Source organism: Elephantulus edwardii, unplaced genomic scaffold, assembly GCF_000299155.1.
Source record: "Elephantulus edwardii isolate Elephantulus edwardi_28Jun2011 unplaced genomic scaffold, EleEdw1.0 scaffold00060, whole genome shotgun sequence".
Classification (NCBI taxonomy): Eukaryota; Metazoa; Chordata; class Mammalia; order Macroscelidea; family Macroscelididae; genus Elephantulus; species Elephantulus edwardii.
In genome coordinates this window covers 15,566,378-15,578,545 of record NW_006399810.1, presented here as the reverse complement: position 1 = coordinate 15,578,545, position 12,168 = coordinate 15,566,378, and the positions used below count along the sequence as shown (strand labels likewise).

Sequence of the window (12,168 nt, the reverse complement as noted above, 5' to 3'; positions counted from 1 at the left end):
TTATAATGAACTAAATAATTAATTATAATTAACTAAATATGGGGGATCTTTAGTACTAATGCACAGACACATGGTTCAAATCTCCCAGCTACTCCTTGGTAGAAAGACGGAAAGTCTTATCCCATGGGACTTACAGCTTCTTAAACCCACTGGAGGGTCAGTTAAGAAACAGTACTGACTTGATGATACAGAACACCAACAAAAATGTAATCCATTATTTACAATGTCTGATCAACTCATCTTTCCCTTTGCCCAGCATAAATGTCTATAACTTGTTCATGATTTTTTTTGCCTTTCCTATCCCTGGTAACTATAAATTATGCATATTGAGTTTTGGTTCACATCACTTTAAGTAAGACAATGCTTTCTCTTACTCTTCATATTTTCACACTGGGAAGAACATAGTAAGTGTGGCATGGAGTTTTGTGTGTTGTAGCTTTGCACTTGTGAATGTTTCTGTTTATATTGTCTATTACAGCGTATTTTTTTTTCTGAATTTCTAGGCAATTGATAGCATACATCAAGTTGGAGTTTACTGCCTGGCTTTGGTTCCAGCAAACACCCTTCCTAAAACCCCCTTGGGAGGAATACATTTGTCAGAAACTAAGCAGCTCTTCCTGGAAGGCTCCCTTCACCCCTGCAACGTCTTGATGTGTCCACATACTTGTGTCACGAATTTACCTAAACCTCGACAAAAGCAACCAGGTATGTTTAAATGCCCTGATAAGTTTTCTGCTAACTCAATTGGCCACCAAGAATCTTGTTTCGTCAGTTTCAAGTTGTTAAGAATACCAGTCATTCTTAGCTGTTTTCATCTTATTTACATGGTCTGCACATCCCTAAAAAGTAAATGGACTCATTACAAACCATATTTTTCTACCCAAGGGGACAAAGTTTACTCAAAGCAAAGGAGTACAGTAGGCATGTGAGTTGAAAGAACTTCCGTTTTCTCAATGTGAAAGCAAATGCTTGATTTGGAGCTGAACAATTTCCATTGGGTTTTCACACACTTGCTGACTGTTGACCTTTGGCAAGGAACAGAACCTCTCCATGTCATCCTTTTCTCACATAAAAAATGAGAAGAATCTTCCTTCACATGTTTCTTGTGGCTATCTCAGGAATCAAAGCAAGGTAACATAATGTGAAACCTTTTTGAAGTATGTGAAGAATTCCACAAATGCATGATGATGGTCGTGCTTTTGAAGTTGTTATAATAGTAATTATTTGTGTAGTGCTCCCCACGGAGCTCTGGAGGCATAGTCCATGGAGAGTTTTGGTGTTGTCTGAGAGGTGACTGGTTTGAATCGACCAGCATTTCTCTGGGAGAAGATTGAGTGTCCTTCTCCCATGTGATTTACAACCTCTGAAAACCTGCTGGAGGGTCAGCTGTGAGTTGGTTTCATCGTGATGACAATGAGTTGAGTTTGAAAGTTTGGGGAACATATTATTTTTACTATCTGACCTGCATCTCATATCTTAAATGTTGCACACAGAGTGTCAGTGAATGGGTAATTATTATAAGAATATACTGGATCATGAGGAAGGAACTCTTCACTGTGTTAAAGGAGACACAGATACCTTGGGGCTGAGGTGCACAAAAACCTTTATAATATCTTTAACAAAAGCTTATACTGGGAAAATAATAACATATAGTGCTTTTCACAGACAAGCCGATGTTTATATATAAAATATCTCACATACACATATGAAATTAAGTTCGTTAATAAATAGACATAGATACGTATATGTATGTTAATTTGTTTAATTCTCAGCACAGTTTTGTAATGTGTCCTAATTTTACAAATGAGGACAGTGAACCATAGGGAAGTTATGTCATTTATTTAAGGCGCACAGTTAGAATGTGGTAGAAATCCAGAATGTGAGGCTACTTAAGTTGTTGAATCTGTACCCTCACTCATGGTAATGTTGCTGTTACCCCAAACTCCTTATTTTGTTTTAACTTCAACTGAATCAGCTTGCTACCATCTGATAAAGAATGTCCTATTAGCAAAGATTTAGACCAGACCCCTAAAAGTAGTTACCAGGAGGGGCCAGGCTCTGGGGAAAGACATCATGATGCTTAGTAAAGTAGAGGGCCACCAAAAAGAACTCTTCCTTCCTGCAGCAACTGCAAGAGTGGGTGCAAGGATAGCAGAGACTGAGACGATGGCACAAGGCCAGATGCTTGCATACCTAAGTGTACTTAGGGTCACTATGAGTCAGAGCCACCTTGAGAGCATCTAACAGCAACAGGGGCCTCTGATGGCTCAATGGTAAGGAGCTGCACTAAGAACCCGAAGGCAGTCGGTTCAAATCCACCAGCTCTTCTGCAGGCACTCACCTTGCCTATGATGTACTGCCTCTCAAAACTCAGTGGAGGCTTTCCTGTTTAAGGCATGAAGTTATTTCCTTTTCTTCCAATTGCCTGGGTTTCAGAGACATCAAAAACTTGAAGCCAAACTTCAAAAATCATCCTTCATTCAGATTGTTAAAGTCTCTAGAATTCAGTGAGCTCTGTCATTTTATTCTGTTTCTTTACAGAAAACATTGCAACACATAATTTATTTCAGAAAACACTATGCTTTTCCACATTGAAACACTAGTATTCAGGACAAAGCTGCATTTGGAAGTGTCCTAGGATCAGCTGTGGGTCAGCTCTGACTCTGCAGTACATAACGACAGCAATAGAGCTCACAGATGAGTGTGACACACTTTATGGCAAACATATTAACCGTTCTGAAAAAATTCCAGTTTGGGCCACACTCTGGATGTGACAAATAAACTCCTGAGGTTTCATGGTTCTGTTGACAACCTCACAAATAAAAAGCCCTTCAGGTGAAAGGGAGCTCTGGTGTCCTGGTCTTAGGGCAGGGCTTATGATGCTAACCCGAAGGCCACGGCTCTCTGGTAGTCAGAATTCATCAGTGTCTCCAAGAAAGATGGCAGTCTCCTCAGAAACCCTGTGAAGGGTCAACTGTGATTTGGTTTCTAACCAGCAGGAGAGGGGTTAGGGTAAGAAGGAGAGAGAGAAGATGAAATAGAATGGGATCATTATTCGCACAATAAAGGTGATGAAGTTGATGATTAGAGGGAAAATTGATCATCCTAAATACATACAGGTCAGTACTGAATAACAGACAGAAAACGTAATTAAAATTGCTTGACTCTAAATCTTTTACTTTGTAAACTCTATACAACTCGTTCTGAAGAGCAAGGATATAGTTTAAAGACTGTGGTTCACCTGATCCTTGCCATGGCATTTTCAGTTGTTTCCTCTGCATCTAGGAATCTCTGTGAGTTTGCAGTAAAAGAATTGTACTATTAATCCAAGGGCACTCAGTTCCAATCTACCAGCTTATCCATAGAAGAAAGATGAACAGTCTTACTTACATGAGATTTATGGCCTCTGAAAATTGGTTCCAACTTGATGACACACAGTAGCAAGGGTGTCAAACCTGATAGAAGGAGCATGTGTGAAATCTGACTCAGTGGTACATAACAACCTGTTCATCTGAAAGCCAGACAGTGAATAAGCATGACAGAAGAATTGAGGCCTTGGTATTGTAGTTTTGGCAGAGTACTGCATACACTGTGGACTGCCAAAGGAACGACAGATCTGTCTTAAAGGAAGTGCAAATAGCGTGCACTTTAGAGACAAAAGTTTTGAAACTTCATCTTACTGTGGACATAATTTCAGGAAGAACCAGTTCTTAGAGAGAGAGGTCATGCTGGGGAAGGTAGAGGAATCAGCAGAGGAGAGGAAGATCCTCACCAAGATGGTGACTACTACCGCAGGCTTGAGCTTGACAGAGCTCCTGCGGGGGTGCAGGGTGGGACACGCTTCAGGCCTGTTGTTGGGGGTCTCTCTGAGTCACAGTCAACCTGATGGCACCTACAACAACAATATCTAGCGCAAAGGATTTTTTGGCATAATTATCAGAATACAATTAATATATAACAAGTAAGTGTTCTTTTCTGTTAAAAAAATACAGACTGTTGTCATTTTTTGCTTTGTAGGCAAATTAAATTTATATGTATCATTTCTCTGTCATTTCTGAATTATTTCAGCTTTTTCGAAATTGCTTTTCTATGTTCTAGGTGTTCTAAATTAGTATGCCTTCTCTATTTCCTTTTTCCTTTTCATGTTTTATTCTCTGAATATGCTTCACGTGATTGTTGTAGTGCAATGTATCGTAGAAGTCAAGGATCCTTTAAATTCTATGGGTACAATAGCTTCAGTTAGTGTATCTCTGAAAAACCCAGAGCATTATGCAGCATTGAGCATAATAAAAGGATGAAAGATCACCTCTTTAGTTCCTGTTATCTCAGAATGTAAACCACCTTGGGAACAATACAATTCCTCTATGTAGGCATGTTTGTATCTGTGATATTACAATTTACAATAGTGCGGGAACTCAGCAGGACATCCTTGAGTGTAAAATGGAAGTTCTTTATCACAGAAGCTCATGGCCCAGACCCAGGCAGCCAGTGGTTCCAAATATGAAGGAATGAATGTGAATTACTGACAGGATCTGGGGTGAAGTGCTCATGGTAGATTTCAACATCTGCAGATATGTGATGTGATCCCATCACTGCAGGGTTAGCTAATACATGTCACGACACCTGACAGAAGGAAAGACATGCTAAGTAAAGGCACTGGTGCCACTCATTGTGCCCTGGCGATGCGAGCTGGCAGGTGCCTGCATAGCGTTCTCACTTAGAGATTGATTGCTGCAAAGATCATCCTGGGGATATGTTACCTTCCTACTCTAATACTGTAATGTACTAAGTGGAGTCTATTGTGATTGGGAACTTTAAAGAACAACAGCCAAACAGATGCCCCATCTGTAAGAAATTTGGTGTTCCATCTTTTTTCATTAAATATTAAGGGGTTGTGCAATTCTGCGATCTTTGAAGGGGAAAAAAACACTCTAAATACTTTTCCAGCAAATATTACATGGCAGCTGTGGTACAGGAGAAAAGGGCCTGTAAGGGATATCAGTAGATATTCCTAACTCTGCTAATAAATAATCTGTGATGTTACCTTAGATCAGATTTTTCTCGGGGCCTCATTTGCTATGGTTGTAAATAGAGGATGTCAGTTGAAGAAGGTGAGCATGATTCAGGCCATGGTCTTTTTAGTCACTTGTTATGTATCTGAGCACTTGGAGTGCATTAGGATGACAGAAGAATGGATACCTTTCGTCTGTGGTGCAGGAAAACAGCACTGAACATCCCACATGGATGGCCAAAAGAACCAAGAGATATGCACTGGAGAAGGTGCAGCCAGAGTCCCTGGAGGCAAAGATGAAACTTCATCTCATACTTGGAGCATGTTGCTAGGAGTGACTATTCCTTGGAGAGGGACATCAAGCTTGGAAAGGTGGAGGGTGGTAAAATAAAGGAAGACCCTCAACCAAATGGATTGGCACAGTGACTGCAGCAGTGAGCTCAAATGTGGCAGGAAGTGTGATGATGGCACAGGATAGGACAGCATTCTTAGAGTCACTATGAGTCATACTAATGGAATTGCGTTCATTCCAAGGCCCGTTTAAAAATCCTTTATGACTCTGTGAAAGAATATTATTGGTGGCCAAAGCAAATATTTTTTTTTAAGATCCTGTATCTCAAATGTAAAATGCTTGACACAGACCTCTTAAAGTGTAGTTACATTCTAGAAAATGTAACTGTCCACTTGGTGAATTAGTGTTCATTTAGCTATGGCATTTTCTTACTTGAGGAAAAAATTTGAGAGACTTTCACCCATGAGTTGGGTTTGTCACAGTTTTATAAATATTACAACAATGACAGCTTTAATTTTCTCTGCCATATATTTTCTCAGAATAGTTAGGGAGAAATCTCTCCAGGCCCATGCGAGGGACAGTCCCCAGAGAACCCCAGTGTGGAGAGGGGAGAAACACTGCTGCCCATTCAGGACTGCATCTTGGTTTATTTACATGAAATTTTTGCCTTATCTCTGCATGAAGTTACCAAGAATGGTATGGTGAGAGTTCAGCACTACTGGCAATGAATTTGCTGATTTATGGATTTGTAAATCTCAAAGAAGACTATAGGAAGATAGAATAAATGTGAATTTCAAATATATTTGTTTTAGGCTACATCTCCATTTTGGGGTTTTCACATTATAAGAAAACTGCTAACACTGTTGGAGTGTTCCTTCACACCCATCTCACTGCAGCTAAGGAGTTGTTCTTAGGTGCCATTGAGTCAACCACGATACATAGCGACCCTATGAACAAAAGATCTGAACCCTGTTCTATCCAGCACCATCCTCATATTTTCCAACACACAAGAGCCTATTGTAGTCATATCAATCTACCAGGGTGAGGGTCTTCCTCTCTTTCAACCCTCCCCCCTTCCCAACATCATGCCTTCTACAAGGATTAGCCCCTCCTAGGAGCATGCCCAAACTATGTGAGGTGAAGACTCATCATTCCTGCCTCCAAAATGTACTCCAGCTGTACTTTCTCCAAGACACATCAATTTGTTCTCTTGGCCATCCATGGGATGTTAAATACTCTTCTCCGACACCACAGCTCAAAGTTATAATTATTCTTTTATCTTTATTCATTGTCTAGTTGTCAGATGCATAGCAAGTGATTGAAAAGACTATGTCCTGAATCACATTACTCCTCATTAATTTAGAGAGGTTACTAACAACAGATTTTCCCAGTGCACTGTATTCTTATTCCCTGGCTGCTGGTACCAAGGGTGTTAATTGTAGATTACAAGCAAGATTAAGTTGTTGACAGTTTCAGTCCCGTCTCTGTTCATCATAATGTTGCCTATCAGTCTAGTTTAAGAATCTTTGATTTCGTCATTGAGATGCAATCCACATCAAAAGCTGCATTCATCTTCTACAAGTGCTTCAAGTCCTCCTTAATTTCAACAAGTAAGTTTATTTCATCTGCATCATGCAGGTAATTTATGAGTTTCCCTGCAATCCTGATGCCATATTCCTTTTAATAGAGTCCAGCTTCCCAGATAATTTGCTCAGCATACAGATTGAGTAAGTCAGAGAGATAATACAACCCTGACACACTCCCTTCTTAACATTAAACCATGCAGTGTTCCCCTGCTTCATTTGCATTACAGCCTCCTGGTCAAGGTTCCACATGAACACAATAAAGTGCTCTGGGACTCCCATTCCTCTCAGTGTCAGCTACAGTTTGTTATGATCCACACAGTCGAATGCATGTGCATAGTCAATGAAGCACAAATAGACGTTCTTCTGGTATTACTTACTTTTAGCCAGGAGACATCTGACATCAACAATGATATCCCTAGTGCCACAGCCTCGTCTAAATCTTGCTTAAATTTCTGACAATTCCCTATCTATGTACTCTCTTAACCATTTTTTAATGATTTCCAGCAGTATTTTGCTTGCATGTGATATTAATGATTAGTGTTCAGTAGTTTCCACATTCAGTTGGATCACCTTTCTTGGGAATGGAAACAAACATGGACCACTTGCTATCGATTAGCAGACATCTGTCCTCTAATTAATTTCCTGACATAAACTGTTGAGTGCATCCAAGGCTGCATCTATTAATGGAAACAAGTCAGTTAATATCCCAATGAATCCTGGGGCCTTATTTTTTACCATTGCCTTCAATGCTCTTTCTACTTCCTCGTTTATTACTGTTGGCTTCTGTTCATATAGTACTTCCTGAAATTTCTCAAAGTCAATCAGTTTTTCTGGCACAGTGATTATGTGTTTTCCCCTCCATCTTTTTTGATGCTTTCTGAGTCATTCAGTATGTTGCCCACAGCATCTTTCAGCATTGCAACATGAGGCTTAAATTTGTTTTTCTGTTCTCTCAGCTTAAGAAAGAGACATAGTAGGTCAGACACTCTGAAACAAATAGAAAAAAAAAAAAAAAAGAAAGAGACATAGTAAGCTCTTCTCTTTTTATTATCCAATTACAGTTCTCTGCACATTCCATTATAATTCTTTGCTTTTTCTGTGTGCTTCCTTTTGATTTAGATTCTCAGCATTCCAGGGCAATTTTTAGAATCTCTTCAGACTTCCATTTCATTTTTTTCCTCTCTCTCCTTTGTTTTTCTAATTACCTTTTGCTTTCTCCATGGATGATATTCTTGATAACAACCCACAACTCATCTGGTCTTCAATCATCAGCTTTCATTGCTTCAAACATATCTAAAATGATCTTGAAATTTAGATGGAATTGACTCAAAAGCAACTAGGGATTAAATGAATTATTAAGAACAATTTATTCTTTTTTTATTGAAATTTTAATGAAAGTTTATAGAAGCTTTGGATTTCTATTCATTCATTGTTGCATATTTTTCTCCCTGCCCACCCTTCCCCCCAGTTGGATTTTTCTCTTTGAAAAGTAAAATAAATAAATACTTTCATTTAGTTTGCTTGGCTCCATAGTCAACAGTCTTGGCACCAGCAGCCAGGAAATTAAAAGGCGCATTGCCATGGGAAAGTCTGCTGTTAGGGACCTCTCCAAAGTGCGGAAGAGCAGTGGTGTCTCTCTGGAGACTAAGGTGCGTCTGATACAGGCCATGGTCTTCGCAATCACCTGTTATGCATCAGAGAGTTGGACAATGACCAAGGAGGATAGAAGGAGAACTGATGCCTTTGAGCTGTGGTGCTGGAGAAGAGTACTGAGAATACCATGGACTGCTAGGAAAACAAATAGATTTGTCCTGGAGAGGGTTAAACCGGGTGGCTCCTTGGAGGCAAGGATTCTGAGGCTCCGTCTAACTTACTTCGGACATGTAGTGAGGAGAGACCGGTCCTTGGAGAGGGACATCATGCTTGGGAGGGTGGAGGGACGGCGCAGGAGAGGAAGGCCCTCTATGAGGTGGATTGATTCAGTGACTGGGATAATTGGGATAGGAGTGTCAGAGACAGTGCGATTGGCACAGGACAGAGTGGAGTTTAGGGCTGTTGTACATAGGGTCGCTATGAGTCGCAGGCGACTCGACGGCACATAACAACAACAATATTATTATACAGTCACACCCCACCCCCACCTGCCCTAGTCCATTCTACCATGTAGTTCCCATTCTGAACTTGTCATGAAAACAATACCTAATCGTTTATGCCTTTCAAACAGTTCTCTTTCTCATTCATTTCAATGCAGTATACATTATTTGTCCCCTATTTTCTTAGTTCCTTCTAACCCCAATGTGAGTCCTGCTTTAAAACAATGGCATTGTGCAGTATTTGTTCCTTTGTGTCTGAGATATTTCATTCAGCATAATGTCCTCTAGTGTCACCCATTTTGCATAATATTTCATTAGTTCCTTATTTTTCAGTGCAGTATAGTATTCCGTTGTGCAAATATACCACAGCTTCTCCATTTGTTGATGGGCACTTGTGTTTTTTTCCAACTCCTTGCTATTGTGAGCAAAGCCTCAATGAACATGGGTGTGCATATATTTGTTTGGGTGGCAGTTCTGGTCTCGTTAGGGTATATTCCTGTAGTGGAATTGCTGAGTCAAATGGTATTTCTATTTCCAAATTTTTGAGAAAGTGTAATGCTGTACTTTCCATAGTGGTTGCACCATTTTACACTCCCACCAACAGTGAATAAGGATTCCAGTTTCTCCACAACCTCACCAGCATTTATTGTTTGCTTTTCTATTAGATTTTGTCAGTTTTACTGGGGTGAGTTGGTATCTCCTAGTTGTTTTTGTTTACATCTCTCTTAGAAGTAGGGATTTTGAACATTTCTTCATGTGTTTGTTCACCATCTGAATGTCGTCTTTGGGGACCTGTCTGTTCATATCCTGTGTCCACTTTACAATGTACTGTACTTAATTTACAATGTACTGCAATTTATTGTGGTGCTCAAGTATCCTATAGATTCTTCATATAAGTCCCTTATCACACATGTCATTACCAGATTTATTCCTAGTCTGTGGCTTCCCTTTTTACCTTGTTGGAGAAGTTTTTGGATGTACATAGGAATTTTATTCTTAGAAGGTCCCATTCACCTATTTTATCTTCTCCTGATAGTAGGTTTTTCAGGATGCTTGAAAGACTGTATGTTGTAGATTAGGGCTTCTAGAGTTTTTCCAGACTTTGCTTTAATGAAGTTTATAGTCCTTGGTTTTAGTCCTATGTCCTTGATCCATTTGTGTTGGGCTTTGTATATGGAGTGAGGTGGGGATATTGCTTGAGTTTTCTGCAGTTAGTTTTCCAATTTTGCCAACATCATTTGTTAAAAAGGCTGTCATTTCCCACTTACCTGATTTCATCTCCTTATCAAAAATCAGTTGTCCATAGGTAAATGGACTGATTTCTGGGTTCTCAATTCTATTCCATTGATCTATGTGTCTGTCATTGTACTAGTATGACACTGTGTAGACCGCCATGGCAGTGAAGTAGGATTTGAAATCAGGGAGTGAGATGCCTCCCACCTTGTTTGTCTTTTTAAGTAGTGCTTTGCTTATTGGGGGTCTCTTTCCATTCCAAAAGAAACTGGAAATTTCAAAAAATTGCTGTTTCCATCTCATTGAAGAATGGAATTGATATTTGTATTGGGAATGCATTGAATGTATAAATTGCCTTTGGTAGTATTGTCATTTTCACACTATTGAGTCTTCCTATCCATGAATATATTCTTCCATTTCTCCGGGCCTCTTTGTTTCTTGTAGTAATGTTTTGTAATTTTCTTGGAATAGATCCTTTGTGCTTCTGGTTAGATTTACTCCCACATATTTAATCTTGTGATTAGCTATTGTGATGGGTATTGGGGGTTTTTAGCTTCAGTTCTGTATTTGTATCCTTCCACTTTGTTGAATTGGTCAACTATGTCCAGTACTTTTCTTGCTGAGTCTCGAGGGTTTTCTAAGTATACCATCATATCATCTGCAATATAGAGATAATTTTACCTCTTTTTTGCCAATTTGGATATCTCCTATTTCCTTCTCTTGTCTTACTGCTATCACTAAGACTTCCAATACAGTATTGAACAGGAGAGGTGATAGTGGGCATCCTTGCCTAGTCCCTTTTCTCAAAGGGAATGCCTTTAGTCTCTCTCCATTGAGAACAATATTGGCTCTCCGCTTTGCATATTTACTTTTTACTATGTTGAGGAAATTCCTCTCTAATCCTATTTTGTTGAGTGTTTTAATCAGGAAAGGTGTTGGATTTTGTCAGTGGTCTTTTATGCATCAATTGATAGAATCATGTGGTTCTTGTTCTTTCCTTTGTTAATGTGATAAATTACACTGATTGTTTTTGTTATGTTGAACCATTCTTACATACTTGTTATGAATCCCACTTGATCATGGTGAATTATTTTTTCTTTAAAAATGAAGTGCGGCAAAATAGTGTCCTGTCTCCTAAGCACAGCTGGAAAAATGAGTTCAAAAAGTTGTTATTGCCATTGAGTCTGAACTGAGGCAAAGTTGACCCTTCAATAGGTTTTCAGCCCACCTTTCTCCCTAGGAGTAGCTGGTGAGTTCAAATCAAGTGCCTTTGGGTTGGCAGCACAACTTCCTACACACCAGAATCCAGAGGCCCCTAACATTGCATTTAGATATTGCAAACACTTACAGAAATCCTCAACCCACTGATTGTTGTTGTTGTTGCCATTGCTTCTGAACCAGCCCACAGCTGACCATCCAGTGGGTTTTCACAGAATGTAAATCACTTGGGAGGAGATTACCCATCCTTCTGTTACATAGCAGCAAAGGGGGCACTAAAAAAAGGTTTCCTCATCCTAGTTTGAAATCTTAAAAAGATTGTGGATAAACCTGCATAAAAGTGTAGGCTAATTTTCAAGTTGGTTTTGCCCAGCAAGCCCTAAATCACCAAGGAGAATGTTAGGGCATTTGTCAACAGATACTAAAGATAGAATGCTAATGACTATTAAACAGAGACACAGAGTACAAGAGTATTTAATTTCCCATGCAAATACAATTAACTCTTAGATGTTCTGTTTGTTTTTTGTTTTGTTTTTTTATTTTGTGTGCGTGTACTGTCAAATCAGATCTGACTGGTACAGGAGGATATTGCACCTCCTTCTCCGGCAGAGCATCTGGTGGATTTGAACCGTGTTCCTCTGGGATTGCTGTGCAGCAGCTTCTTGCCACTAGGCCACCAGAGCTCCCCTAAGATGTTCTAACACAGTAGCACCTTCATTGACTTCCACATATGTT

At 39.6% G+C, this 12,168-nt stretch overlaps 1 protein-coding gene across 1 annotated transcript in view; it reads left to right on the top strand.

The window, feature by feature from the left end:
• Nucleotides 1-12,168, top strand: part of DIP2C (DIP2 disco-interacting protein 2 homolog C (Drosophila)) — a 693,228-nt gene that overhangs the window by 518,444 nt on the left and 162,616 nt on the right. Inside the window, exon 22 of the mRNA XM_006887669.1 lies at nt 504-705. Coding sequence (XP_006887731.1) covers nt 504-705 — 202 coding nt within the window. The remainder of the gene's footprint in view (nt 1-503; nt 706-12,168) is intronic.